The following is a 23,145-nucleotide window of genomic DNA, read 5'->3' on the forward strand; positions in this document are numbered from 1 at the left end:
TTCCTGTCTTATTAAACTGTCTATATCTCAACTCACGGGCTTCACTTTACATTTCTCTCCCCTGTCCCAGAGGGAGGGGGGAGGGTGAGCGAATGGCTGTGTGGTGTTTAGCTGCCGGCTGGGCTAAACCACAACACAAACAAACAAACAAACAAAAACAGAAATGAACTTACTGTGCAACTTGTTTGCATTTTAAGGCCAGAGTGATTCCTTGCAATTCTAGCTATAAAATAAAACATAGGCCATCTGATTTTAAAAAAGTGGTAAATTTAAACAGGAGAACAAAACTGCTGCTGCCATTCATGTTTAGTAGCTTTGGTTGGGAGAGAAGTAAAGTGCACAGGTGTAGCTATGACAACCTTTATTTACCCTTGTTCATTATACAATGAATCTTTAGTGTTGTAACACTTTGTCATTCCTGAAGGGAAAGGGGTGAAGTCTGCAGCCAAACTGATTATTCAGCAGTGTCTACACCTGCAGCAGATGCTTCTCATTAATTCCATATTTGGATCATGACAGCTGTTTGGAAATAAGTGACTTTAAAGGAGAGAACTTTGAACATGAAATAACATTTAAGAGCAGAGAGCACACTGCTTCAAGATAAATTAATTTTATGTTTGTATACATTACAACAGTGACAACTTACTTGTTATTCTCTCTTACCGCTTTTTCTACATTCAGCCCCAAATATTTCTTGCTCACCAGTGTATTCAGACTGCTCAGACACTGGACTTTGTTTAACACTTTGTGTAAAACTTCTTTTGAAATGTCTCAATTTCCTGTCTTCCACAAAACATGTAAAATGTTAAAAAAACAATCACAGCGCAAAACCAAAAAGAAGAAAAAAAAAAGCAATAAATGACTTAAACTAGAATTTCATAATTTGGTTGGTAGTCTTATTAGCTTACCTCTCACCACTGAGATGCACTAGTCGTTAAAACAGTGCATTACCAAAATATTTATTGAATTTCATACTTGATAGTAGTCTTAAAGCTAGTGTCTCATATATGTGACTGAAAAAAAATGATTCATTTCACAAGCAAATGCTGAGTCTGTCCTATAATTTTCCTCTATTTTTGACATATATTTTAGTATACCAGTAAACCTCATCAACTTGCTTACCGGAGTTCTGTCTTGTAAATAACCTGACCATAAGTCAAGACTGAAAAGCTGTGCAAGTGGTTGTATAAGCTAGTGTTTTATTTGCTTTGCTCCGTAACAGTGATAATCACACACCCATCAGCACACTGATATATTTTTTCTGAGGCATTAATATGACAGGTAAAATACCCTCTATTTTATCTCTGTCCTTAGCCTGAGGCATTAAAATGCTTAATGATGTGAGTTCAAAGTTCTACATTTTTCATCTTAATAGCAACAATTCTGTTTTATTTTAGATGTACAAGTCCTCAGCTTCACTGTATCTTTATTCATGTTCGAGATGGGTTTGAAGCATCTTTAAATCCTTGGTTGAGTTCTGCTTCTTTTTGCAGCAAAGGTTGCACAACCTGTGGAGGTTTCCAAAAGGTTGAAAAGTGCTCTCCTCTCTCTCAGTAAATCACAATGTTACAGACATTGGTCAGAGAAACTTCTTTAGAACTCTGAATTTAAGAAAGCCTGATTAAGGAAAGCTGGACATTAGTCATGTATGTTAACATATCAGATGAAAGCCAGTACATCAACAGTCAGAGCTTCTGTCCACTTGTTTCTCAATTGTCTGGCCTTGTGACAGTTAGGATGCATGGCTGGCTCCTTGATGCAGAAGACTGTAAAATGTTTGATGTCATGAAGGTGCATAACCCCATCTAGGAGTTGAAAATATCTTGGCAACTGCTTTTGCACTTTCACCAATTGTTCAAGACTAAAAACATTTGAAAGTGTTTTTTTCATTGCTGTATGAATTATGCACCTATATTTCAAATAAATACATTGTAAATTTTTTACCACAATGAAATATGCGAAATGATTAAGGAAGACAGAATTAACTAAATTGAAAAACCTGACCTGCTTTACAAATATATTGTAACTAAGTGATGCCTTCTACAGAAAAATGTATAATATGCTTAAAGACTGTTTAAAATAAATATTATTTCTATTCAGTTGTTCTGCTTGGAATTAAATGAATTACATGAATCATTTGCTTTTAAATATAATCAAAAAACTATCTGTAGCAGCACTGCACTAAAAAATAATATTGGATGCTAGATTTCACTAGTATTAAAAACTGATTAAGGCCACTTGTAACTTCATGCCAGAAACTATCACAGGACTAGCTATAGAGGTGGACGGCAGCTGTCCCTCTCAGCAACAACCAGTCGATAACCTGGTTTATACCATTTGCATGACAGTGAGCAATCTTAATCTAGTTTTGCTAGGCAATGAGGAAAAACTTCCCTTTGAATACTATGATTTCAATTTCTCTCTCTCTTTTTGATCAATTATTTATGGGAAAAATGATTTCCAGGGATTTGGACATCGTAGGGAAAGGAGTCAAATATATAGCAAAGTTCCAAGTCTGAATTACGCTACTTTTCCCACAATAGATACTGCTGGCTTTAACTAAGTAACAATCTAGTTTTATGTGTATAGACTCCGTACTACAGGACTAAAGACTGTCAGTCTAAGACCGCCAAAGTCTTAGTCCACAATTTCAGTTATCTTTGCAGAGCCTGCTACTACAACTTTTGCATTTAATGTGGTACCACAAGAAACCCAGAAAAAGGCCACATGCCAAAATGTTACTGTCCTATTTGAACAATTCATCCAACAGGAAGACTTCTATGGAAGTCTAAAAATAAACAAACAACATGCCTAAATTAAGTTTGAAAAGTAGAACTTTATTAACAAGCACGTGAAAAAAAACACAAGTCCTTCTGAATTCAGCTGCCATACTCAGACCCGTAAAATAAGGTATCTTTTTCAGGTCATTGCCACCAGTAGCCACTGTAACATAAATTGTTGCCATAAACTGAAAATACTGTAATTGCTCGTTGATGTGTTGTCAGTCAGGTAAAAAGTCAAAAGAATACAAGAGAAACTAAAATAAAGGATAAATTAAATCTGTCAAGTGTTTTTTTTTTCAATTCATATTAGACTTAAAATTGTGTTTCAAGAACGTAAAAAAAAAAAAAAAAAAAGCAAAAACACTTCATTGCTGCAGTGCTTTCTAAATGCATTTGCTTGGATGTCTTTATGACAACGCACATACAACTATCAGCTTCAAGTAATCTGTCTACTTGTTACCAGGGGCAGATCACTGTTAAGAAACCATTCAGATTAATTGTCTTGATAACATTCTGATCTTCGCCATCAACCAATGCACAAAGTGATACACACCTCTGTCAGAAACATTTGTACCTGGCTTTAAAAAAAATTAAACAAGCAAGAATTAGTAAAAGACTTTTTTAAAAAAAACAAGCAAACAAGTACTCATTAGCACTGAAATGCAATGCTTGTCACAGAAAATAAGAAAAGCAAGTTCCCATAAGAACACAGTTTTTTCTATGAAGAACTGGAGAGTTCTAAACAAATGATTCCAAGTAAAAGCAAAGCACTGAAGTATTGAGAAGGGAATAGTTCAGCAAGATAAACCTGAAATGCTGATCTTATCCAGAAAACAAATTAGAGCTACATATCCCGCTACATCATCTGTATAAAGAAGCAGTTGCTTTTGAAAATGCATACATAACTGTGAAAATTGTATTTTAGTTAACAACCCTTTTACCTTCAAAATAACCCTCGAGCAGATAGAGTAACTCTTAAAAGTTTAAGTTGTGTTAATTAAAAAAGTTTAAAAAAAAAATAATTAGAGTTTTAATCATGACATAAATGGCGAGAAAGGTATGAGTGATGAGAGGTAGTTAAAACCTCTCATCACAGCAATAAAATACTTTCCTTCACTCTAGCTAAGAAAATACTATTCCACTGCTGCTAGGCAAAGAAGGAATTAATTATGGCAGAGAAGATCTCTGTAGAGAGCCATGAAAGCAGGTGGAAGTCCTGAAGCATTAAGTTTTTGCATGGAATTCAAAACTTTCCAAGAGCTAGACAAATTTGTCAGGCAACTGTGTATCTCAATTTAGCATAAAATTACCACACTTACAATTGTTCAAATCAGTGATGGATATTTAGTTATTTTGTATAGGATTCTCTCTCCAGGGCTGCTTCCATTCGACTCTGTTTTAAACCCTACAGGACACAATGTAGTTAGAGCTTTAACTTTCTTGTAAAAACAAGATGTTGTCACAAAATAAAGATATTTACAGACAACTTTTTTTTTTTTAATTCCTTAACAAATCAAGAGATCAGACATCGAGCATTAAACAGGACAGAAATTAAACTATCTGTCCCCATTACAAATAGTATTTTTACGGAATGATTAAAGATCTCTATTTCTTGACCAATGAAAATTGTATTAAAAAAAATCACTTATATAATCTGAAGCAAGATATACTAAAGTTAGTCCTTCAAGGAGAACCTAGAACTAAAACAACATCAACCATACAAACATCCAGGCTTATGTGACCCCTACTCAAGGACATGAATATGCATATAATCCAAAATACTTTTAAATCTAACTATTATAATTTAAAGCAGCAGCAACACACACACACACAAACAAAAGCAGGATGACAAAGACACTTCCAGACAGAAATTGCACATACCAGGTAATAGCCAGTGTGATAACCACTCATGTACCAGGCTATCAACATGCTTCCCAATGCTTCATCATCCTCAGGAGAATCTGGCCCCATAGGTGGTGGAGGAGGAATCAGCTAAGAAAACACCAAGGAAACGTAAGTTGTTTGTTTCAGTGGAGTACAGGCCATGTTAGATAGCAACCAATTCTAAATGACCAAAATATAATACTGAAAACAAGGAACATATCCTCAATGCACTCCCTGGAAAGGAGTCAAGCAAAACAATCTTTTCTAAAAACATTTGGTTTCCAAAGCCTGGGAGGAGCAGGGTTCCTGTAGATTCACTGTTCAAACAAACTTTCATTAGAACAAGAAAATACTTATTTGTACCAGTGAATGCTGTTAGTCAAATTTAAGGTAATAAGTGGAGACCAGGCCCCCTGCACTAGATCTCTGCAATATATGCAATTGAATGGGTTGTCAAATATTTGGAAAACACGGAGTCTAACACAGAAATGTGTCCTAAAACCAAGTGTTGTGGTTTAACCCAGCCAGAAGCTAAACACCACACAGCCGTTCGCTCACTCCCCCCTCCCTCTCTGGGATGGGGGACAGAAACGGGAAAGTGAAGCCTGTGAGTTGAGATAAAGACAGCTTATTAAGACAGAAAAAAAATAACATAAATGATGATAATAGTACTACTACTAATAATGTGTACAAAACAAGTGATGCACAATGCAATTGCTCACCACCCGCTGACCGATGCCCAGACTAACCCCGAGCAGTCCGGCCCTCCTCCCCCCGGCTAGCCACCCCTATATATTGTTTAGCATGACCCCAGATGGTTTGGAATACCCCTTTGGCCAGTTTGGGTCAGCTGTTCTGGGTCTGTCCCCTCCCAGCTCTTGCTGCACACCCCCAGCCTGCCCACTGACAGGACAGAGCAAGAAGCTGAAACATCCTTGGTGTAAGCACTGCTCTGCAACAATTAAAACATCAGCATGTTAGCAGCACTCTTCTCATCCTAAGCCAAAACATAGCACCCTAACAGCTACTAGGAAGAAAATTAACTCTATCCTAACTGAAACCAGGACACCAGGTGATCAGCACACTCGGAAAACCTGTGATCACCAATACTTATCTCTGACACTTTTTACTCTTACTTACTGGTGGTCCTGCTGGAAAGGGTGGAGGCCAGCAAGATAAGAATGGCGGAGGTGTTCTGAGTTTTGATCCAGACTATATTGAAGTAATTGAACAATGAAAGTTAAGAAAAAATATTAAGACATTAGATTTTATTAAACACAAATATCTGAAGCAATGCACAAGCCTTAAGCTAAAGACAGCCCATCCAAGCAATTTAAGGAAACTGAATTAAGAACGTGGGATGGCTATTTCTGGGGAGCATTCCGTGACTAGAAGAGTAGAACTTGTATTAAATATGCCCCGAGGTAACCACTGCTGAAACAGGGTTCTATTTAGCACAAGCTTTCAAAAAAGTTTTTTTAAACAGAATTCTACAGAGAAGGCATCTGAATTTTTACATGAAGAATCTATGATACTTCCCACAGGCATACAGATAATTTCTCTGTTCCATTGTGGCTGGGGACACATGCTGACTAGATTCACTGAACTCAGTGTACCATTTTCATTACACTCATGAATGTACTTGCTTAATATGAGCTCAAATACAAAGCTATAACACGGAAGATTAAAAAAAAAAAAAAAAAAAAAAAAACCATTATAGAGATATCTTGCACAAATAGCAATATTTAGAAAACACAATGCAGTATTTAGCTGCCTTATCATTTTAACTTCTGCACAACACAAAAACTGAAGGGCCACCCCAGCTAAATCAATAGAGAAGCTACAGCTGAGGGCTTCTATGACACCTGGACATCACTCTGCTTGCCTTCAGTGCCATGTGAAATGAAATGTATCACTTGTCTTGCAAGGTGTAATATGAACAGCTTCTACCACAGTTCTACCACAAACAGCATGATGATGGTCCAAGGAACAACATCCTCTTCTAAGCTACAAGGCAGCTGCAAAGCAAGTGCTAGCTAAGGAGAAAGCCTTCTTCACTAGCCAGCAGCTCTGCAAAAGTTCCACACTGTGGCCAAGCTATTAAAAAATTACATACATATGGGTTGTAACCAGCACATCTATTCTCAAAATGGTATTTTGTTTCTAGACAATGACAAAGGTTGTCAGGCACTGGGACAGGCTTCCCAGGGCAGTGGTCACAGCACTGATCCTGTCAGACTGCAAGAAGTGTTTGGACAACACTCTTAGATATAAGGTCTGATTTTTGGGTGGTGCCATGTTGAGGCAGGAGATGGACTCAGTGATCCTTGAGGGTCCCTTCCAATTCGGGTTATTCTACGATTCTGTGACTATATGACAAATATTATGCCATTGTCTCAGAATTTAGCGAGCATGCTTAACAGTGGTATAGGAATTATTGCAGATAACACTGAGCTTACCCTTCCCAGGCTGGGGGCTGCTGGTGGTATGGGAAAACGGAAGTTCTGGGGAGAGAATCTTGCCTTTGTGCAGTTGTTTTTGTTTTGAGGTGACTGGAAAGATTTTTCGCTTTCATCTGTTGAATATGGAGTCTCGTTTTCATTCTGGAAAACCAAAACATTTTTATGAGATGCACTAAATATGAGTCTGCAAAACGCAATTTCAGTGTGAAAAAGTGTGGACAGCCCTCTTTCTTTCCCTCCCAATCCTACTGAGGAGATATCTCATCATCCTACCTGCTCATCACGCTAGCTAGGTTTACTTTTACTCATAAATTTCTTGTCTCCCACGCTGACTTCTGTAAGTAAGGGGATGCTTTTGCCCCCTGCATCAGTTTGCGTTCTTTCACAACGCAATTGGGTTTTCAGCCTCACATAACCCAATCTGGTCACAGCAGTGGTGCCAGAAACGCTGGAAAGCGCCCCTCGCCTCCCCGAAATCCCCCATCGTACTGTTTCGTCGTTGGCTGGAAGAAGTAGATCGGAGAGGTTCTGCTCCTCCTTGTTCCCGTATCCGTCGTACGTAACGACACACGTGCCCCTCTTCTGGTTTATGGAGACGATGGTGGCCAGGTACACGTTGCCGTCCTCGGACCAAACCGCGTTGCAGCTGTCACCAACTTTCCACTGCAGCAGAAGGGAGAGAGGCAGGTAGGGAAGTACAGCAGCGACTGGTGAGGAAGAAGCCTCCTTCCGCCCCGCTTTTTGTCCCAGCCCCTCTAACGGGTAGCGGGACGCGAGGTCTGCGGCGCTCTCACCGCCCCCCCACCGCGGAGCGCTGCTTTTGAGGTAAAAGCGGCCCGTTTTGGGTCCTGCCGCCGCGAGCAGCGGGCGGGGGGCCCCGCGTCACCTGCAGGGCGCTGCTCTGCTTTCTGTTCCTGTTCTTCTTGTTGTTCTTCCTCTTCATCCCGGGCCGCTGCTCCTGCTTGTCCGCGGGCTGGGCGCACTCCCCATTCCTCAGGGCGCTCTTGGGGCACAGGCAGGGCGCGGCCGTGAGCACCGGCCCCGCGCCGCCGCGCCCCGGGGGAGGTAAAGGGGGGGTCCCCCCGCGCCGCCCCTCACCTTGAAGGACGCCACCGCCTTGTCGTACGCCTTGATGAGGGCCGTGTCGTCCCACACGTCCGAGTCGTCGCTCTGCGGAGGCCACACAGCGCCTTACAGCCGCCGCCATCGCCTCACCCCCCCCCCCCATCCGCCCTCCACCCCCACCCCGTCCCCCCTCCCCGCCGCCCACCTGCCCGGTGCCGCGCCGGAACAGCACGCGCTCCGACATGGCCGCCCCGCCGCACCGACACGGCGCGCACTGCGCACGCGCCGCGGGGAGCTCCCGGGAGCCGTGAGGCCACGCCCCCCGCCCCTCCCGAGGCCACGCCCCCCTCCCCCCGCCCCCGCCCCCGCCCCCGCCCCCGCCCGGTGATGACCCGGGACAGGCGGGAGGTCATGCGAGGTGTCTTTTTATTGTAAAAATAGTTAAACGGGGGAGACACGCGCGGCTCGGGTCCCCGCGAGCCTCGGCAGGCGTTACAGGCGTGCTGCACCGCGAGCCCAGCGCAGCTTCTGGGAAATGCGGGAAATAAAACCTGGTCTAAGCGCAGGCGTACAGACCCGTGGCCGCAACCGTTCGGCGGGAGCTGCAGACGCGGCGCAAGCCCGGGCACAGCGACGGCCCGGTGCTGCCATTGCTACACATGCAGAGCAGCCGGCTGGGAAACAGCATTCCAGACTACTACACCTACGCTAACCAGAGGACAAACTAACGCTAGCTGAACAAGGCTGCAAAATTAACACCTAAATCGTTTAATGGCTGGCCATTTTCACAAATGATCCTCTAGGCCTTTCTGCTTCAGCGGCGCACTCCTGTCTGCTCTGCAGGGGTGCTTCATTTTGCTTCTGCCTGCAGAGACTTCCTTTCGTTAGCCGCCTTCTGTTTCTGCTGCATGATTTCAGAGTCCCTGTGAAGAAAAAAAAAACATTGCGTTTCAGGTAACGGCTTGCTGCTTCTCTAACCAGTCTCCTCTAGCTTTTCTACAGCCCTTTACATCAACCCCGTTTTGGTAACGGGAAAATACTAGAATAAAACATCTCAGCCATTATCACACTCTTACACTGGTCCTTTCATCAAGGTACGCCATGATTTAGAAAAGCTGCTTGATTAACGCGTTGGATCTAATTCTGAGTTTTATAAATACAGGGTGCAATGAAACAAACATCTTCAAGAAAGCGTTATACCACTGTTAGCATCATGCAAAAAGCTGCTAAAAAGAAATAAAAGCCTTTCCAGGTCTTGGAAGAAAAAAAAATGTTCAACAGCAGATGCAGCAAACCCTACATCCAGGGTTTACACTTTGGCACATGAGTTGAGCAAAATACTTTAATCTGTTTAAGGTAAGACACTGGATTTTTCTGATCCTTCCCATTTTGCCCAACCACTTCAGTGCTAGATTTCTCACCTCTGTTTTCTCTGAGAAGCAGACAAGCTATCCTCTTTCCTTTTCCCTTTGTGGATTTCCTGAGTCTTCTTCAGGTTCTTTTGGCGGGCAAGTTCACGTTGGTTCCCACCTAGAAGATACCGTATGGTTTATATAGGTCCTACCACTTTCCACATGCATTTTGTGTGTGTAGGAGTCGATTACAAAGGTGGCAACGTTTGGCTCTGCCTGTTAGCAATGGCAGTATTTTCTATCATGGTCTCCCTATCGGGTGCACAGTGAGAGGCAAGACAGCCTATTACTTCTCACGCTTAGATTCCTACAGGTCATGCTCAAAGGATCACCAAAATCCATCTCAACATTCCTTGCAAAATGTGCCATTTTTCCAGGTGCACAATGCAGTTTCCCCCAAAAGACTGAAGGCAGACCATCCCATCAATGACCTGGGCAAAACAATGACAGCTACTCTTCCAAAGAGGAGCCATCCTCCAGGAGCCTTGAACGTGATTCCAGCATCCAACAGAGCTTACAAATTAACTTTAGACTGGAATTACATCATTAAAATTAAGGCAGTCTGAGAGAGCTTATAAAACTTCCTCAAACTCTTCCCAAGGCCTTCTTAAGAAGCACGTGGCTGTACATATTTGGAATCCAGACGTGTCTACCTGCTTTCAGTCTGTCATGCTGTCGTGCAAAATCACTGATGTTTGATCACATCCCATGGTCAAGCAGCCAAACCTTTTAGATCTTGCTCATACTTACTAAATAGCAGCTGGGAGCCTTGCACCCATGTGTAGAAGAGCACACTTCCGCTGATGCCACTTAGAGGATGACCAGTATGGGTAAGACAATGTCAGATCTGAGAACTTTGACCTTATATTCTATTAAAGTCCCCCACACCACTTAATGTGGGATTAATAACGCACACATACCCCAGAAACTCAGGACTATGAATTGCTAAGAGTTGCCTTCCTCTAGCACTATGAAAGCAGAGAAGACCATTTAGTATACAAGCAGCTGTATGGATGTTTAATTCCCTTTTGCTGCAAAGCAGCTGACCTGTACTCAGTACTAAGGCAGCCAAAGAGCTCCAGCCGAAGGTTTAGTTTACAGACAACACAGAGCACCCTGTGAAAGAAAAGGGGCTCACAAAGCTGAATACCGACTCAGAACTACAGGTCCTCATCAAGACTCCTTGCTCCCTCCTTACCACCAGCATTAATGAGATCCTGTCCCTGAAGTTCTGCCATGTAGAACTGCTAGTAGTAGAGTTGATTAGAACTTGATGACTCATGAGCAGATGATACTTTCCAGGCTATAAATGGCCCCTGGATTTTGTAGAGCTCAAGGAGGACTAAGTGTAGTCTTTTACCATGACAAAAAAGGAGGTGAGAAGCCAAAACACACTGCTACAGACAGAATTCATATAGCAGTCATCCTCCACCCTTAACCTTATACCTTTCTTTCCTCTCCAGGCAAATATTGTGCAGGGTGTCCACAGAACACATGTAAGACTGAAAGCTCAAGAAGCAAGTTGAATGGCATCAATGAAAAGCTTGGCTGCTATTTCTGCAAAGCAAAGGAGAGCAGAGGGGAAGGAACAGCAGTATAGTATACATACAGAACATACAAACCTAAACTATTATTTGAAAAGAAATACTCCTTTATCATCTCTGTTTTCCAAGAAAATATTGCAAAAGGACTGTTCGGCCCCAGCACTTCACCTGAGATGCTGAGTGAGAATCCCTAGCTCCACTGGAGATGGTCCTGTTTGCTACATTCCATAAAATAAATCTTAATCTTCCATGAAATGTGGTCCTAACAAGATGCCAATTCCACTTTCTATCATGTGAAATTCAGGCATTAACAGCTACTTAAAGGCCAGTACATACTTCCTGCTTATACCTGTGCTCTAGCACCCCAGTCCCTGCCTGCCTCTGCAAGACATACAGCCTTGGTTCTGCCTGTCCCTCCTCTCCCATCTCCCAGGATCCATTTGTCCTTGAAGAGAAAGACAAGCAGAAGGCCTCTGTACAGCACTGGAACAAGCAGTAATCGTCTTTACTGGAAGGAGGTCAAAGAGAATGGCTCTAAGGGTTGACTACTAAGGTCACGATCCCTGCACTACTTTCTGAGTAGCAAAGGATCTAATCACAGTCAGAACTTCCAGCTGAATAGAACTGTCTGCAACCACATTCCCAAAATAGAACACTAAAGTAAACAGTGGAAGACAAGTGCCAAAAAAAAGTTCTCCAATTCATCTAGCAATGAACATCTTCACAAATCTATTTTGGTTCCAGGTGTTTGCACTGCTTCAATCTCATGGTGCAACAATTACCGTGAATTTATGAATTCAGAGGCACAATTACTAATAAACAATCTAATCTTATTCTGTTTTACCACGTGACTACTTGAAGTCAGAAGGAGACCCACGTGACCAATACCAAAGCTCTGAACTGTAAACATATCCCACAGCAAAGACCGAACAGCAGAGTGGCATACCACAACTGCTACACCTCTAGCATTTCAGTACTGTATTAAAGTAGGTCACAGAACGAAATGCAATCGCTCTGTTATAATTAGTTGTGGGACACTGTACCTCTCCTCAAAACTTAAGCCGTAGTTATCCTAGTATCACAAGAACAGGAAAAAAAACATCAAAAGCCATCAACCTGCTTCTTCAAATTCAAGGTCTGATCTGCACATAGACTGCTTATCATCTAGTCCTTTGTGCTTCCAGCAGTACAGTGTATAACATAGTGTATTTGAGGGTGTGTTTTCTGTTTTTTTTTATAAAGTCCAAACTTAAAAACAGCTCCTTAATTAACCACGGGCAGTTTCAGTGCTGCCAAGCGTACTACGCAGCAGACAGAGGAGCCGCAGCACCTATTGGGTTAAATGGGGGCATTCTAGGCTCCGCTATTTTAGAGTAGGTCTATCCACGTTAGTTTTGTACATCATGCTAACGCCAAAAAACAAAAAAACAAAAACTACGTGCTATTAACTATTTGCAACCGCGCAGAAACCCTTTTTTATTTTTTTTTTTACAGCCTGGCCGACAGCCAGGCCCGAATCCGACCGTTTCTTCCCGAGCGCGCTGCCCCGGTCCCTCCTCCTCCCCTCACGGCCGCTCCGTGAGGGCCGCCCCCGGCTCCCCGAGGCCACCCCGGGCCCCGCACAACCCCCGGCTCCCCGCTCCGCCTTTCCCCGCTGTATCCCGAATCCCCGCTCCGTGACAGGCCCCCCCCTCCGCACTCACGGGTCATGGCGGAACGCTGGGGCCGCGCAGCGCCGCAGCCGCCGCCCCCCAACCTCCCTCACCGGCTGCTAGAAGCTTCTGACGGCGCGCCCGCCGCGCGCTCCCCTTATAAAGCCTCGCCCGCCGCTACGTCACGCGCCGCGCGCGGGGAGGGGGGCGTGGCCCTCAGCGGCGGCAGCGCGCGCGCCGATGACGCGTGCGGCGGCGCCGGTGGAGGAGGAGGAGGAGGCGGCGGCGGCGGCGGCCATGCCGTGCGCGCGCCGGGCTCGCGCCGCCCGCGGGCCGTTAACGCCGCCTGGGGGCCGTTAACGCCGCCTGAGCGCAGCCCCCGCGCGGCGCCGCCGCCGCCATGTTCCGCCGGTCCCGGCTGAGCGTGCGGCCCAACGTGCGGCCCGCCGGCAGGGAGACCCAGGGGTCCCACGCCGCCGCCGCCGCCGCCGCCGGGGCTTCTGAGCCGCAGCCGCCGCCTCCAGCCGGGAGCCGTGGTGAGGGGTGAGTGCCAAGTGGGGTCGGGGGGGGTTGTGGTGTTGTCCCCTCCCGGCTTTTTGGGGTGTTTTAGGGGCTTTCTGTGGCCCTTTTTGGGGTGGGGGTTGCCCTTCGGAGCAGCCTCCCCGCTGCCTTTAGCTGGCTGTACGTGCGCGGATACCGGCGTTTTTTTCCTTAAAATGCCCTTCGTGGCGTTGCACGCGGTCACAGAGTCGCAAAGTAATTTCTAGGTTGGAAGAGAGCTCGGGATCACCGAGTCCAACCTCTGACCTAACACTGCCAGCCCTCCTCTAAACCATATCGCTAAGCTCTACACCTAAACGGTCGCTTTACAACATCTTTACTTTAACGAGTAACTCGGGTGTCAGCGTGCCTGCGGTCGACCCGTGCTGCCTTCAGTCCAACTCCTTTCTTGCGTCCCGAAAGCTGTTCCACAGCACGTCGTGAGGGTGTTCCTCTTCCAACACTCACTTATAAAACGTGTCAGCTACAGAGAAGAGATCAGTGGGTCTCTGGTTGGGCAGAGCTTAATCCTGAAACGACGAGGCGGTTCGTCGGTTATGTGGCAGAGATGCTGACTCAGCAGATTTACCCTTCTTTTTATTATAGTTTAATGGGTGTGTTAGCATGATGTAATGTGCAAAACTAGACACTAACGCTGTTCTGGAGCGGAGAATATTCTACGAAATCATGACTTGAAAAAGTAGACTTTTACCATGTAAGTAGCAGGCTCTTGGCTAACAGTAAACACCACCACAAATATCCGTGCAAACAAATCCTGATCCTGCTGTTTTAAATAAAAACTAGAGCAGTTACATTAACCTTCCACTACCTGTGGTGGAGGTTATTTCAGAAGTAGTGTAACACCTCCAGTTCGTTAACCCAGTGAGATGTGCGGGGTGGGGAAGAGGCCTAGGAAGGAGCTTCTTTAGCAACGTGCAGGTTTGGGAAGTGATGTGCTTACAGGAAGACTCTTATGGACCACTCCTACGGTGGCTTCTGGAGTGCAGGTGAAGGTAGAAAGCAGCATCTGCCTGTAAGTGCAGGGAGACTCAGCAGTACTGAATGCTTAGTCCTGGCAGCAGGTAGTAGGGGCACAGGTGAGAGTTTCTCCCTTTTGCCCCATATGCTCACCCCTGAATTCCACAGAATTCATAAAGCTTCAGCATGGTTTTGAAGGCCTGTACTAACCAAACAGGAGAGAGTAGGTGTCCTGGTTTCAGTTAGGACAGAGTTAATTTTCTTCCTAGTGGCTGTTAGGGTGCTATGTTTTGGCTTAGGATGAGAAGAGTGCTGCTAACATGCTGATGTTTTAATTGTTGCAGAGCAGTGCTTACACCAAGCCAAGCATGTTTCAACTTCTCACTCTGTCCTGTCAGCAGGCAGGCGGGGGGTGCAGCAAGAGCTGGGAGGGGACAGACCCAGAACAGCTGACCCAAACTAGCCAAAGCGGTATTCCATCCCATCTGGGGTCATGCTAAACAATATATAGGGGTGGCTAGCTGGGGTGGGGGGCCGGCTGCTTGGGGTTAGTCTGGGCATCAGTCAGCGGGTGGTGGGCAATTGCATTGTGCATCACTTGTTCCGTACGTGTTATTATTCTTAGTGCTATTATCATCATTTATGCTATTTTTTTTCTTTCTTAATAAGCTGTCTTTATCTCAACTCACAGGCTTCACTTTCCCGTTTCTGTCCCCCATCCCAGAGAGGGAGGGGGGAGAATGAGCGAACGGCTGTGTGGTGTTTAGCTTCTGGCTGGGTTAAACCACAACAGTGGGCCAAGGGATTTATTGCAGTGTAAGCAGTAGTAGCTTCTTGAAGAGCTGTCTCATTGCATTTTAAAAACTGGCCGCCAGGGTATTTCAGAAGATTCAGGAAGAGTGGATATGAGGAAAGGCAATCTGATTTCTTGAGTGCAGTAATTGGTAGAATACAGCACAACGTGGTTTTATGTAGTCTGCAGAAAAAGGGAACCGAAAAGTCCCTGAGCATAAGGTTACTGCTTTTCATTTTTTAAAAATGGTGTCTGCTAATGTTGGTTAATTTTAGGAGGCTGCACACTCATTTCCCTGCAGTGGGATGGAAAGAGAATCAGAAAGGTAAAAGAGAAAACTCGTGGGTTAAGACAGAGACAGTTCAACAGGTAAAACAGACTCTTTTCATGCAAGCAAAGCAAACTAAGGAATCCATTTGCTGCTTCCCATTTGCCTGCAGGTGTTCAGCCACTCCCAGGAGAGCAGGGCCCATCATGTGGAATGGTTCCTTGGGCAGACAAAGGCCATCGCTCCACATATACCCCTTCTTCCTTTTTTCCCCGCTTTTATTGCTGACCATGACTTCACATGGCATGGGACATCTTGGTCGGTTTGGCCGGCTGTCCTGGCTGTGTCCCCTCCCCAGCTCCTGGTTCCCCCTCAAGCCTCCTCGCTGGCTCTTTGTAAGCACTGCTCTGCCACAGCTGAGACATTGGTGTTTTCACCACAAATCCCACGGACAGCACCAAATGAGTCTGTATGAAGAAAGCTGTCTCTATACCAGCCAACACCAGTACAGCTGAATTTAATTGGCCAAAATCTAGTGTGGTACTCTAGGAAGAACATGTAAGCTACAGGTAGTGCTGAGAAGATAAGCAAAGAATTACTTTCCGCTGTCTCTTGCTGTACCAAAAACAGAGAATATTGAACAGAGGTTGTAAGGATCTCATTCAAAACACAGATAGGCAGCATATAGTGAAGTTGCTCAGTGCCTTGTTAAAGGATGTTGTATGCTCTGAGAATGTGTATGAACTCACGGCATGGGATAAATTGATACAGAAAAGTCTGCTGAGGCTGTTAAATAAGACATCATCTGTAGCCCATGCCTGTTCCACAGAGTATCTAGAGAGGTTTTGGAAAAATTGTGCTGTATATTTTTGCTTTCCTTCTATTCCTTCTACTTGCTTTTCTTCCTGTTCTTTCAAAGGCATTTGCTTGAGTATTTTTGGAGATGGATAAGTAAACCATAGGCAGGGTCATCCTTATGTACAGAAACAAGGCATAGTTCCAATGTGAAATTAAAAAGGTCTTCATGACTCATTTGTAATTCTGCTGTAGTTTTACTGTCAGCAACAGCCAGGGAGTCAAATACTGGAGCTGTTTTCAAGATTTTGGAAGATGATCATGGTTTTTGCAATTTTGTGAATTATTTCTGTGTAAAGGATGGAAACAATACTTAAATTAAGAAAGGTTACCAGGAAAGCTGGAAGTTGTTGTCCCCAAAAGCCCAGTTTTGAGTTGTTCATTGGAACAACAGCCAGTTTCACAGCAGAGGACTTTTTTTTTTTTTTTTTTTTTTTTTAATCACAGTTTAGATTTTATCTACTTACAAGTGTATAAGAGGATGGCTCAGGTTGGTTGTGATGAAAAATCGTAAAACTACTTGTGGTGTATACCGTTATTAAAATGTTCTTACTGTGTAACATGGTATGTAGGGTATTCTTTACAAAGCTTTATTGAGTTTATCGTAGTATGATGTTTGGTATTCTTAGTTGAAAGTCGAGAGCTTTCCAAAAAGAGGGCAGAAAAGGATTGCATGAGTTTAGCATTACTGGTCAACCAACTTGTAGAGAGCTAATACTTAATATTAGAGAATGATACACCAGTTTTTGTATCTGGTTAGTTTGAATGCCAGGCGTAGGTTGGTTCAATTGTGACTTGCTGTATATATCTTTAATTTTCTGTACTACTACATTCATACTGAGTGAAGCATGTGTCTTGATAGTAAGAGTTCTGAATTTGTCACTGAGAAGTATTTCAGAATGTTTCCTCTTAAATTTTCCAGTGATGACAAGGCTGATAGCTCAAATGATGCTGGAGAAACTACTAAAGCTACAGAGACACCTACACAGAGAAGAAAACGTATTTCCACTACGCCAAATCTTGTCAAACCCAGAGCTGGGCCTTCATCTGTTCAGTGTTCTGTATCAAAACCGCAGAGGCGAGCATTGCAGGCTCCCGATGGCAGTGCTTCAGTTCAGAAGGATTCTTCTGCATCAGAAAAGAGTAGTGCTGAATGCTCTTTGAAGTCTCCCATGCTGCCTGAAAAGAAAACGCCTGTGCCACAAGTGCCGCAGTTTTCACCCCTAAAAAAGTCTGTAAATAAAGAACAAACTGCCAGTGTAGCTGCTCAAAAAAATGATGATACCTTGCCGAAGAACCTACCCTCTCCACTCAAGGAGAGACCAACACAGGAAACGTCAGTGACAAAGGAGGAAAAGTTACCTACAAAACCTGCTCCCGCAAAAGAAAAACGAATCTGTTCTGATCGTGAAAGGATCCTCAAAGCTCGGAAGTTGAGGGAAATGCTTAGAGAAGAGCTGAAGAAAGAGCGCATGGTAGGTCTGCCTTGAGCAGTGCTGGTTTGTGAAGCACAGGGAAAGATTTGATTCATCTAACATTGTCACTGCTGCGTTGCTGTAGTGTTTTCTGACAATGATCATCACCTGCTTACTGCTAATGGTTTGTGATGTCTCATAATTATGTATGGTGTTAGTTTGTTTGTAAGCAGTAACAGCACTTCCCTCATACAGATTTCATGGGAAACAAGGTATCTTTCCTTTTAGTTAGACTTGCAACCCTTTTTGACCTGAGACATGCTTTGTAGTAGTCACCTTTCCAATCTTCACAGCTGATAATACCTTGGGGTGGTATGTAAGAAGCTTGGGATGCGGGGCTTCTTGCATTATTTTAGACTTGCTTATTTACTGAGTTCTATGACTTTATCTCTGCTGAGTGTTGAATTTCTTTGAGAGGATAAATCACTTAGAGGTCTATGGTGACAGATATTTGTCCTCTCCGACAAATGTACACTCTTAAGATAAACTTTTCAGTTGAGTGTAAAAAAAAAAATAAATAAAAGCACCACGAACAGCAACACCAAAACACCACCCCAACAGCAACAGCAAAAACCAACAATTTTCATCTGAATGGTACTTAATAAACAAAGAAAAATATTAATTTGTGTAATATAAAGTATTTCCAGGCTGAATTTCTATTTTGGTTTTATACAGAAACAGTTAAAACACAGGCCTCCAATTATCGAAGGGCGTTCTCCACCAGATCGCTCTAAAATGACCATGAGAGACTTGATATACTATCTGCCAGAAAACAACCCTATGAAGTAAGTATGACTTTTTCCTGCTCCTTAGGTTAAGTAATCTTTTTTTTTTTTTTTTTTCTGTCATTTTAATGATTGTGAAAAGGAGGATTCTTAAATCAATTAGCACAGATGCAATATTTTTGCAACGGCAATAAAAGCTTCCATATGTCTTTTCACATCTGTTCAGTCCTTGTACAGAAATGAGAAAGCAGGTTAGTGTACCTGTTGAAAGATAAAAAGACAAACCTTTCCCCACTGCCGATTTATCTCTGTACAAATGCAGAATTATAGTAAGTTGCCTTTTGTTAGCTAGCTTCTGTTAAATTTTGTTTTAGGGACTTTGAGTCACTACCAAATCTAGTGGACTTGAGGAAACAAAGCATTTCTGCTTTCTGGCTGCTGAATTATAGAATATGCTGCAAGTCCCTGGAGGTGTCTCTGTCCCATCTGGATGGATGTGGCTGTTGCTGTTCCTGAACAACAATCGCAAACATATGTACGGTTATCCAAGTCCTGTTCTTCCTTTCTGGTTGATCAGAAGTTAGATAGTGAAATGAAAACACGTGTGCTCATGGATCCCTTGAATGCAATACAGCTTCAAAGCCTTGTATCATGTTGGAAACATCCCCTCATCTTCCAGGCAGTACATGCATTTCTGACATCATGGCTTGTTCAGACTGATGTTTATTGGTAGAACAGATGTATGTGCCCTCACGCTCATTTTACAAGTACCACTGTGATCGTGAATCTCTTGCATAAGTGTGAGCTCTGCCTTCCTAAAGTCTGTGTCTGGACCCTGGGCCTTTATTGAGTTACTTGCTGGGTTAAGCAAGCTGTGTGCATGTACACATCAACATGCATGCAGGGTTAAATGGTTAATAAAAACACAACCTGGTCTCTGTAGTTGCTGGCACTTAGTGTCTCTGTGCACACTACCACCAGCTGCTGACCGCTCAACCTACAGGCATTAAGATCTGTGGTGTCTCCAGTAGCTGGTGTGCAAACCTCACCTGCCTGCGAGCCTGTCTGCCTGCTGGCACCTAGACCCACCAGCCCAGTGAAATGCAGCCTTTTCTCCGATTGAGTTTTAGTCCCTGATTCACTCACAGAAAGTGAGATTATCCATGGAGGGGAAAAAATAATTCTGAACGGTTTGAATTGGAAGGGATGTTTGAAGATAGCTGAGTTCCAATCCTCCTGCCAAGGGCAGGGACACCTTCCAGTAGATCAGGCTGTCAAAAACCCCATCCAGCCTGACCTTGTACAGTTCCAGGGATGGGACATCCACATCTTTTCCAGGCAACCTGTTCCAGTGTCCCACTACCCTCTGAGTGAAGAATATCTTCCAAATATCTAATGCAAACTTACCCTCTTTTGGTTTAAAACCACTATTCTTTGTCTTATCACTACACTTCCTTACAAAGAGCTCCTCCCCAGCTTTCCTTTTGGCACCTTTCAGGTACTGGAAGGCTGCTATAAGGTCTCCCTAGAGCCTTCTCTTCCCCAGTCTGAACAATCCCAGCTCCCTCAGCCTGTTGTTACAGGAGAGGTGCTCCAGCCCTTTGATCATCCTCATGGCCCTCCTCTCGACTTGTTCTAATACTTCCATGTCCTTCCTGTGCTGGGGGCCCCAGAGCTGAATGCAGCACCCCAGGTGGGATTTCACAAGAACAGCAGAGGGAAAGAATCACCTCCCTCCACCTGTTGGTCATGCTGCTTTTGATGCAGCCCAGGGTACAACTGGCTTTCTGGGCTGCAAGTGCACACTGCTGGCTCATGTTCAGTTTTTTGTCCACCAACACCCCCACACAGTTCTGCTGTCAGTTCATTTTATCACTGAGTTTGTATGTTCATATAAGTTCATATAATCCCACAACCTCTTTCTGAATACAACAGTAGGTTTTGGAGAGTCCCCTCAAGCCCTTTCAAATATCCCACAAGATTCTTAATGATTACAAAATGTAAGTTGACCTTTAAAGCTATGCCTGAGTAGTTCCTTTCATCAATCAGTAGCAGACAAGTTTGAGGTTCATTATTGTCCACTATCGTCTGCTCATTAATGTTTGTGAGCCTGTCTTTTATTTAACACTTATCTTGATTTTTATTTTTATTTTTTTATCTTTTACACTGAGTAGTCCTTAACCAGATAATGCAACATATGCTCTTACTTTTCATACGTTCTTATAATGAATATATTGTGCCTTGCAACCTAGCTGTTACATGCTCTCTTAGCTTAATTCAGTTAATTCTTACAGCAGCATGTGCCTTGATGTTGTTGACTCTAGCAGTTTGGGATGGTGTGTAGATGGTGCAAGGAGAAAGAGCAAAATGTTAGATTTGGTAACCTGATGAAAAGTTAGGGAAAAGTATGGCCACTTGACCTCCAAAGTACAGTGGTTACTGGAAGGATCAGTTTCACAAAAGAAGTGTCATTGATTTTTCATACTCACAAACTTGCTGGTCAGTGCAAAGTGGAGTTGTTAGTGTGTACTGCATTGTTTTACCATCAGCTTTCGATATTTCTGTCTCAGTGACTGATGGACCACTGTTCATCTTCAGTCTCTTGTGATAAGGCAATCTGAACTTCTAATTAAAAAGCTAAGAACTAATGTTCGCAAAGTGTTGATCACTTACTATAGTCTCAAGGATTATAGCTTGAAATCTTTGATTTGTTCTTCATCAATTTATGCTCATTAAAAGCAAAATTCACTAGGCAGTGATAATTGTTCAGTTAAACCAAGTCTATATGCAGTACAAAGACTTGAAAATAAGAACGTTTTATGTTTCTTTGTCCATTATTCAGTGAAAGTGGGTTTAGGGGAATGAAACTGAAGTGTACTTGTATAATCTTTAATCTCTAACTTTTTAAAAAATTCTAGGTCTTCATTGTTAGAAGAAAAGAAAACAGAAAAAAGTTCTGCACAGTGTCAAATGAAAGAGTAAGTCTTGGTGACAGAGGTATTTAGAGTAAAAAAAAATTCTGATATTTGGTATGAACATGTGTAAATGTAGTAATGTTAGCAATGTAGGTCTTTGTTTACTGTAACGTAGCCCTTATTTAAAATAAACTGTAATTTGGGAGGGGAGGGTAGTGAAAGCATTTTGCTTTTCATTTTTATGGTTTTGGACTTGTTCACTGTACAACAGAATGAAAAGCAGATTCCAGAGTCTGTATTGACTAACTTGTGTATAGGCTATATTGCTGAGTGGTTAAGCCATTGAAGATCTGGCATACAGAGCAGCAAATTAGAATGCTGACAAAAGTAATCTTTTTGCTTGGTCTCTTAAAATTGTAGGCAGGAAGAGAAAAGTACTCCGGATCATGAAGAGGAAGATGAGGAGGAAGAGGCAGAGAATGGGGAGGACAGTCAAGATGGTCCACTTCTAGTTCCTCGTGTGAAAGTAGCAGAAGATGGTTCAATTATTCTGGATGAAGAAAGGTAAATCTCTGCCTGACTCGTGGACAATATGTGCTAGACTGCTACTTCATTTGTAAATAGAACAGTTATTTTGGATAGGAAGAAACATGAATGTATTAATATGATGACAGTTGAGCTATCCTGATTAAGAAAACAGTGTAAATACGTGTCAAAATATGAGCAACAATTATCTTATTATGTGTCTTAGTAGTGGCAAAATTTCTCTGAGAAACGTGGTTTTGGAGAAGGATACAAAAGAGGGTACCATGCTTTGTTACAGGGAATAAAATTTGTCAGTATTTGTCAGACTTCCAGATGTGTCCTATCTAGTTCACTTCTTTGATTCTCACAGTTTCGATAATCTGCTCATTGTTGTTCAGTTGTCAATATGATTTGCTCTAGCTTTATCTCTTCCATGTTGCTGCTCTGTTCAGCTGTCAGTGCTTTCAGTAAGTTTGCTTAGAATATGACTTTTAAAAGTACTAGGCTACCAAATTACTGAGTTCTCAAAATGCATTATTACCATGAGATTTAGGCCACGATGTAAAAGAATTTAGAGAGGCCATTGTGTGGTTTTGCAAAATAAATTCTTGGATATTAAAAAGACAGTCTTTTTTTTTCTTGCAGGTATTTTAATTTTATCTGTTTGTACTAAATCTTATAAAAGTGGAAAAAAACAAGTTTACAAATGCCAACTGTATGTCTTGCTAGTGATATTGTCATATAAGTCTTTCTGTGTTTGCTTTTCCAGTTTAACTGTAGAAGTTCTAAGAACTAAAGGTCCTTGTGTTGTAGAAGAAAATGATCCTATCTTTGAGCGTGGCTCTACAACTACGTATTCCAGCTTCAGGAAGAGTTTTTACACCAAACCATGGTCAAATAAAGGTGAGAATACTTTTGGTTTCATGTTTTAAGTGTGCAGAAAAAAATACCTGTTTCTACCGATGCTTTATATTTGATGCATTTTATTCCCAATGAAGTTGATGGATCTGCTTAAGTGTGACATGGTCTCAACCCTGGAATTCTTTGCAGCAAGCAGAGCTTTGATGTTTGCTATGCAAATAGGCAAATTAAACAGAAAAAAAAAAGTCCAGTGCCTTTTGTAGGGTACCCATGACTGCTTCTGTCACAGATGTTTAGATGCTGTTGAAATGCTAGCGTGCTTTATCAGATGTGTAATTTTGGATGAACCTGCCATCACTGTCGGTAATCTGAAAGTTATCTATCTATTTGTTTTAAGTTTGAAAATTG

The 23,145-nt window shown here is 43.0% G+C and overlaps 4 protein-coding genes across 15 annotated transcripts in view; 2 read left to right on the forward strand and 2 right to left on the reverse strand.

The window, feature by feature from the left end:
* Positions 1-302: 302 nt before the first annotated feature.
* NAIP (NLR family apoptosis inhibitory protein) lies at positions 303-1,818 on the forward strand (the record flags this gene model as incomplete). The annotated part of the gene is given in 8 exon segments (XM_082783918.1): positions 303-330; positions 425-479; positions 481-521; positions 1,346-1,536; positions 1,539-1,622; positions 1,626-1,646; positions 1,649-1,700; positions 1,703-1,818. Coding segments are annotated over 8 exon segments (579 nt in total). The 3' UTR covers positions 1,810-1,818.
* Positions 1,819-2,854: 1,036 nt separating this feature from the next.
* On the reverse strand, positions 2,855-8,459 carry SMN1 (survival of motor neuron 1, telomeric). 3 transcript variants are annotated; one of them, XM_082783273.1, is made up of 9 exons: positions 8,400-8,459; positions 8,228-8,299; positions 8,016-8,132; positions 7,619-7,792; positions 7,127-7,270; positions 5,808-5,879; positions 4,665-4,775; positions 4,103-4,188; positions 2,860-3,357 (listed from the first exon to the last, which is right to left on the reverse strand). In XM_082783273.1, exons 1-8 carry the CDS (start codon positions 8,436-8,438, stop codon positions 4,132-4,134), a joined length of 786 nt encoding a protein of 261 aa, XP_082639399.1. In that variant the 5' UTR covers positions 8,439-8,459; the 3' UTR covers positions 2,860-3,357; positions 4,103-4,131. The 3 variants fall into 3 exon arrangements, with proteins under 3 accessions (XP_082639400.1, XP_082639399.1, XP_082639398.1); XM_082783272.1 differs by having other exon boundaries at positions 2,862-3,361; XM_082783274.1 differs by lacking the exon at positions 5,808-5,879 and having other exon boundaries at positions 2,855-3,361.
* A 143-nt stretch (positions 8,460-8,602) lies between these two features.
* SERF1A (small EDRK-rich factor 1A) lies at positions 8,603-12,953 on the reverse strand. Its single transcript, XM_082782472.1, has 3 exons — positions 12,854-12,953; positions 9,616-9,724; positions 8,603-9,117 (listed from the first exon to the last, which is right to left on the reverse strand). Exons 1-3 carry the CDS (start codon positions 12,858-12,860, stop codon positions 9,045-9,047), a joined length of 189 nt encoding a protein of 62 aa, XP_082638598.1. The 5' UTR covers positions 12,861-12,953; the 3' UTR covers positions 8,603-9,044.
* Positions 12,954-13,095: 142 nt separating this feature from the next.
* The window catches only part of BDP1 (BDP1 general transcription factor IIIB subunit), a 57,890-nt gene continuing 47,840 nt past the window's right edge, over positions 13,096-23,145 (forward strand). For all 10 annotated transcript variants that reach the window (XM_082783639.1, XM_082783644.1, XM_082783646.1 and 7 more), the window contains exons 1-6: positions 13,096-13,345; positions 17,159-17,711; positions 18,387-18,496; positions 21,355-21,414; positions 21,772-21,915; positions 22,646-22,779. In XM_082783639.1, coding sequence (XP_082639765.1) covers positions 13,203-13,345; positions 17,159-17,711; positions 18,387-18,496; positions 21,355-21,414; positions 21,772-21,915; positions 22,646-22,779 — 1,144 coding nt within the window. In that variant the 5' untranslated portion in view covers positions 13,096-13,202. The remainder of the gene's footprint in view (positions 13,346-17,158; positions 17,712-18,386; positions 18,497-21,354; positions 21,415-21,771; positions 21,916-22,645; positions 22,780-23,145) is intronic.

The sequence above is a fragment of the Aythya marila genome, assembly GCF_965140915.1.
Source record: "Aythya marila genome assembly, chromosome: Z".
NCBI lineage: Eukaryota > Metazoa > Chordata > Aves > Anseriformes > Anatidae > Aythya > Aythya marila.

Bases quoted from the DNA above. Each gene is read 5' to 3' on its own strand.
- SMN1 (XM_082783273.1), bottom strand. From the start codon at position 8,438: ATGTCGGAGCGCGTGCTGTTCCGGCGCGGCACCGGGCAG. The intron at 8,300-8,399 runs GTGGGCGGCGGG...TGGCCTCCGCAG, and splicing joins TCCGGCGCGGCACCGGGCAG to AGCGACGACTCGGACGTGTG. The intron at 4,776-5,807 runs GTAAGTAAGAGT...GTGTTTTCTTAG, and splicing joins CCTTTCCAGCAGGACCACCA to CTGATTCCTCCTCCACCACC.
- SERF1A (XM_082782472.1), bottom strand. The intron at 9,118-9,615 runs GTGAGAAATCTA...TTTTCTTCACAG, and splicing joins GCTTCTCAGAGAAAACAGAG to GGACTCTGAAATCATGCAGC.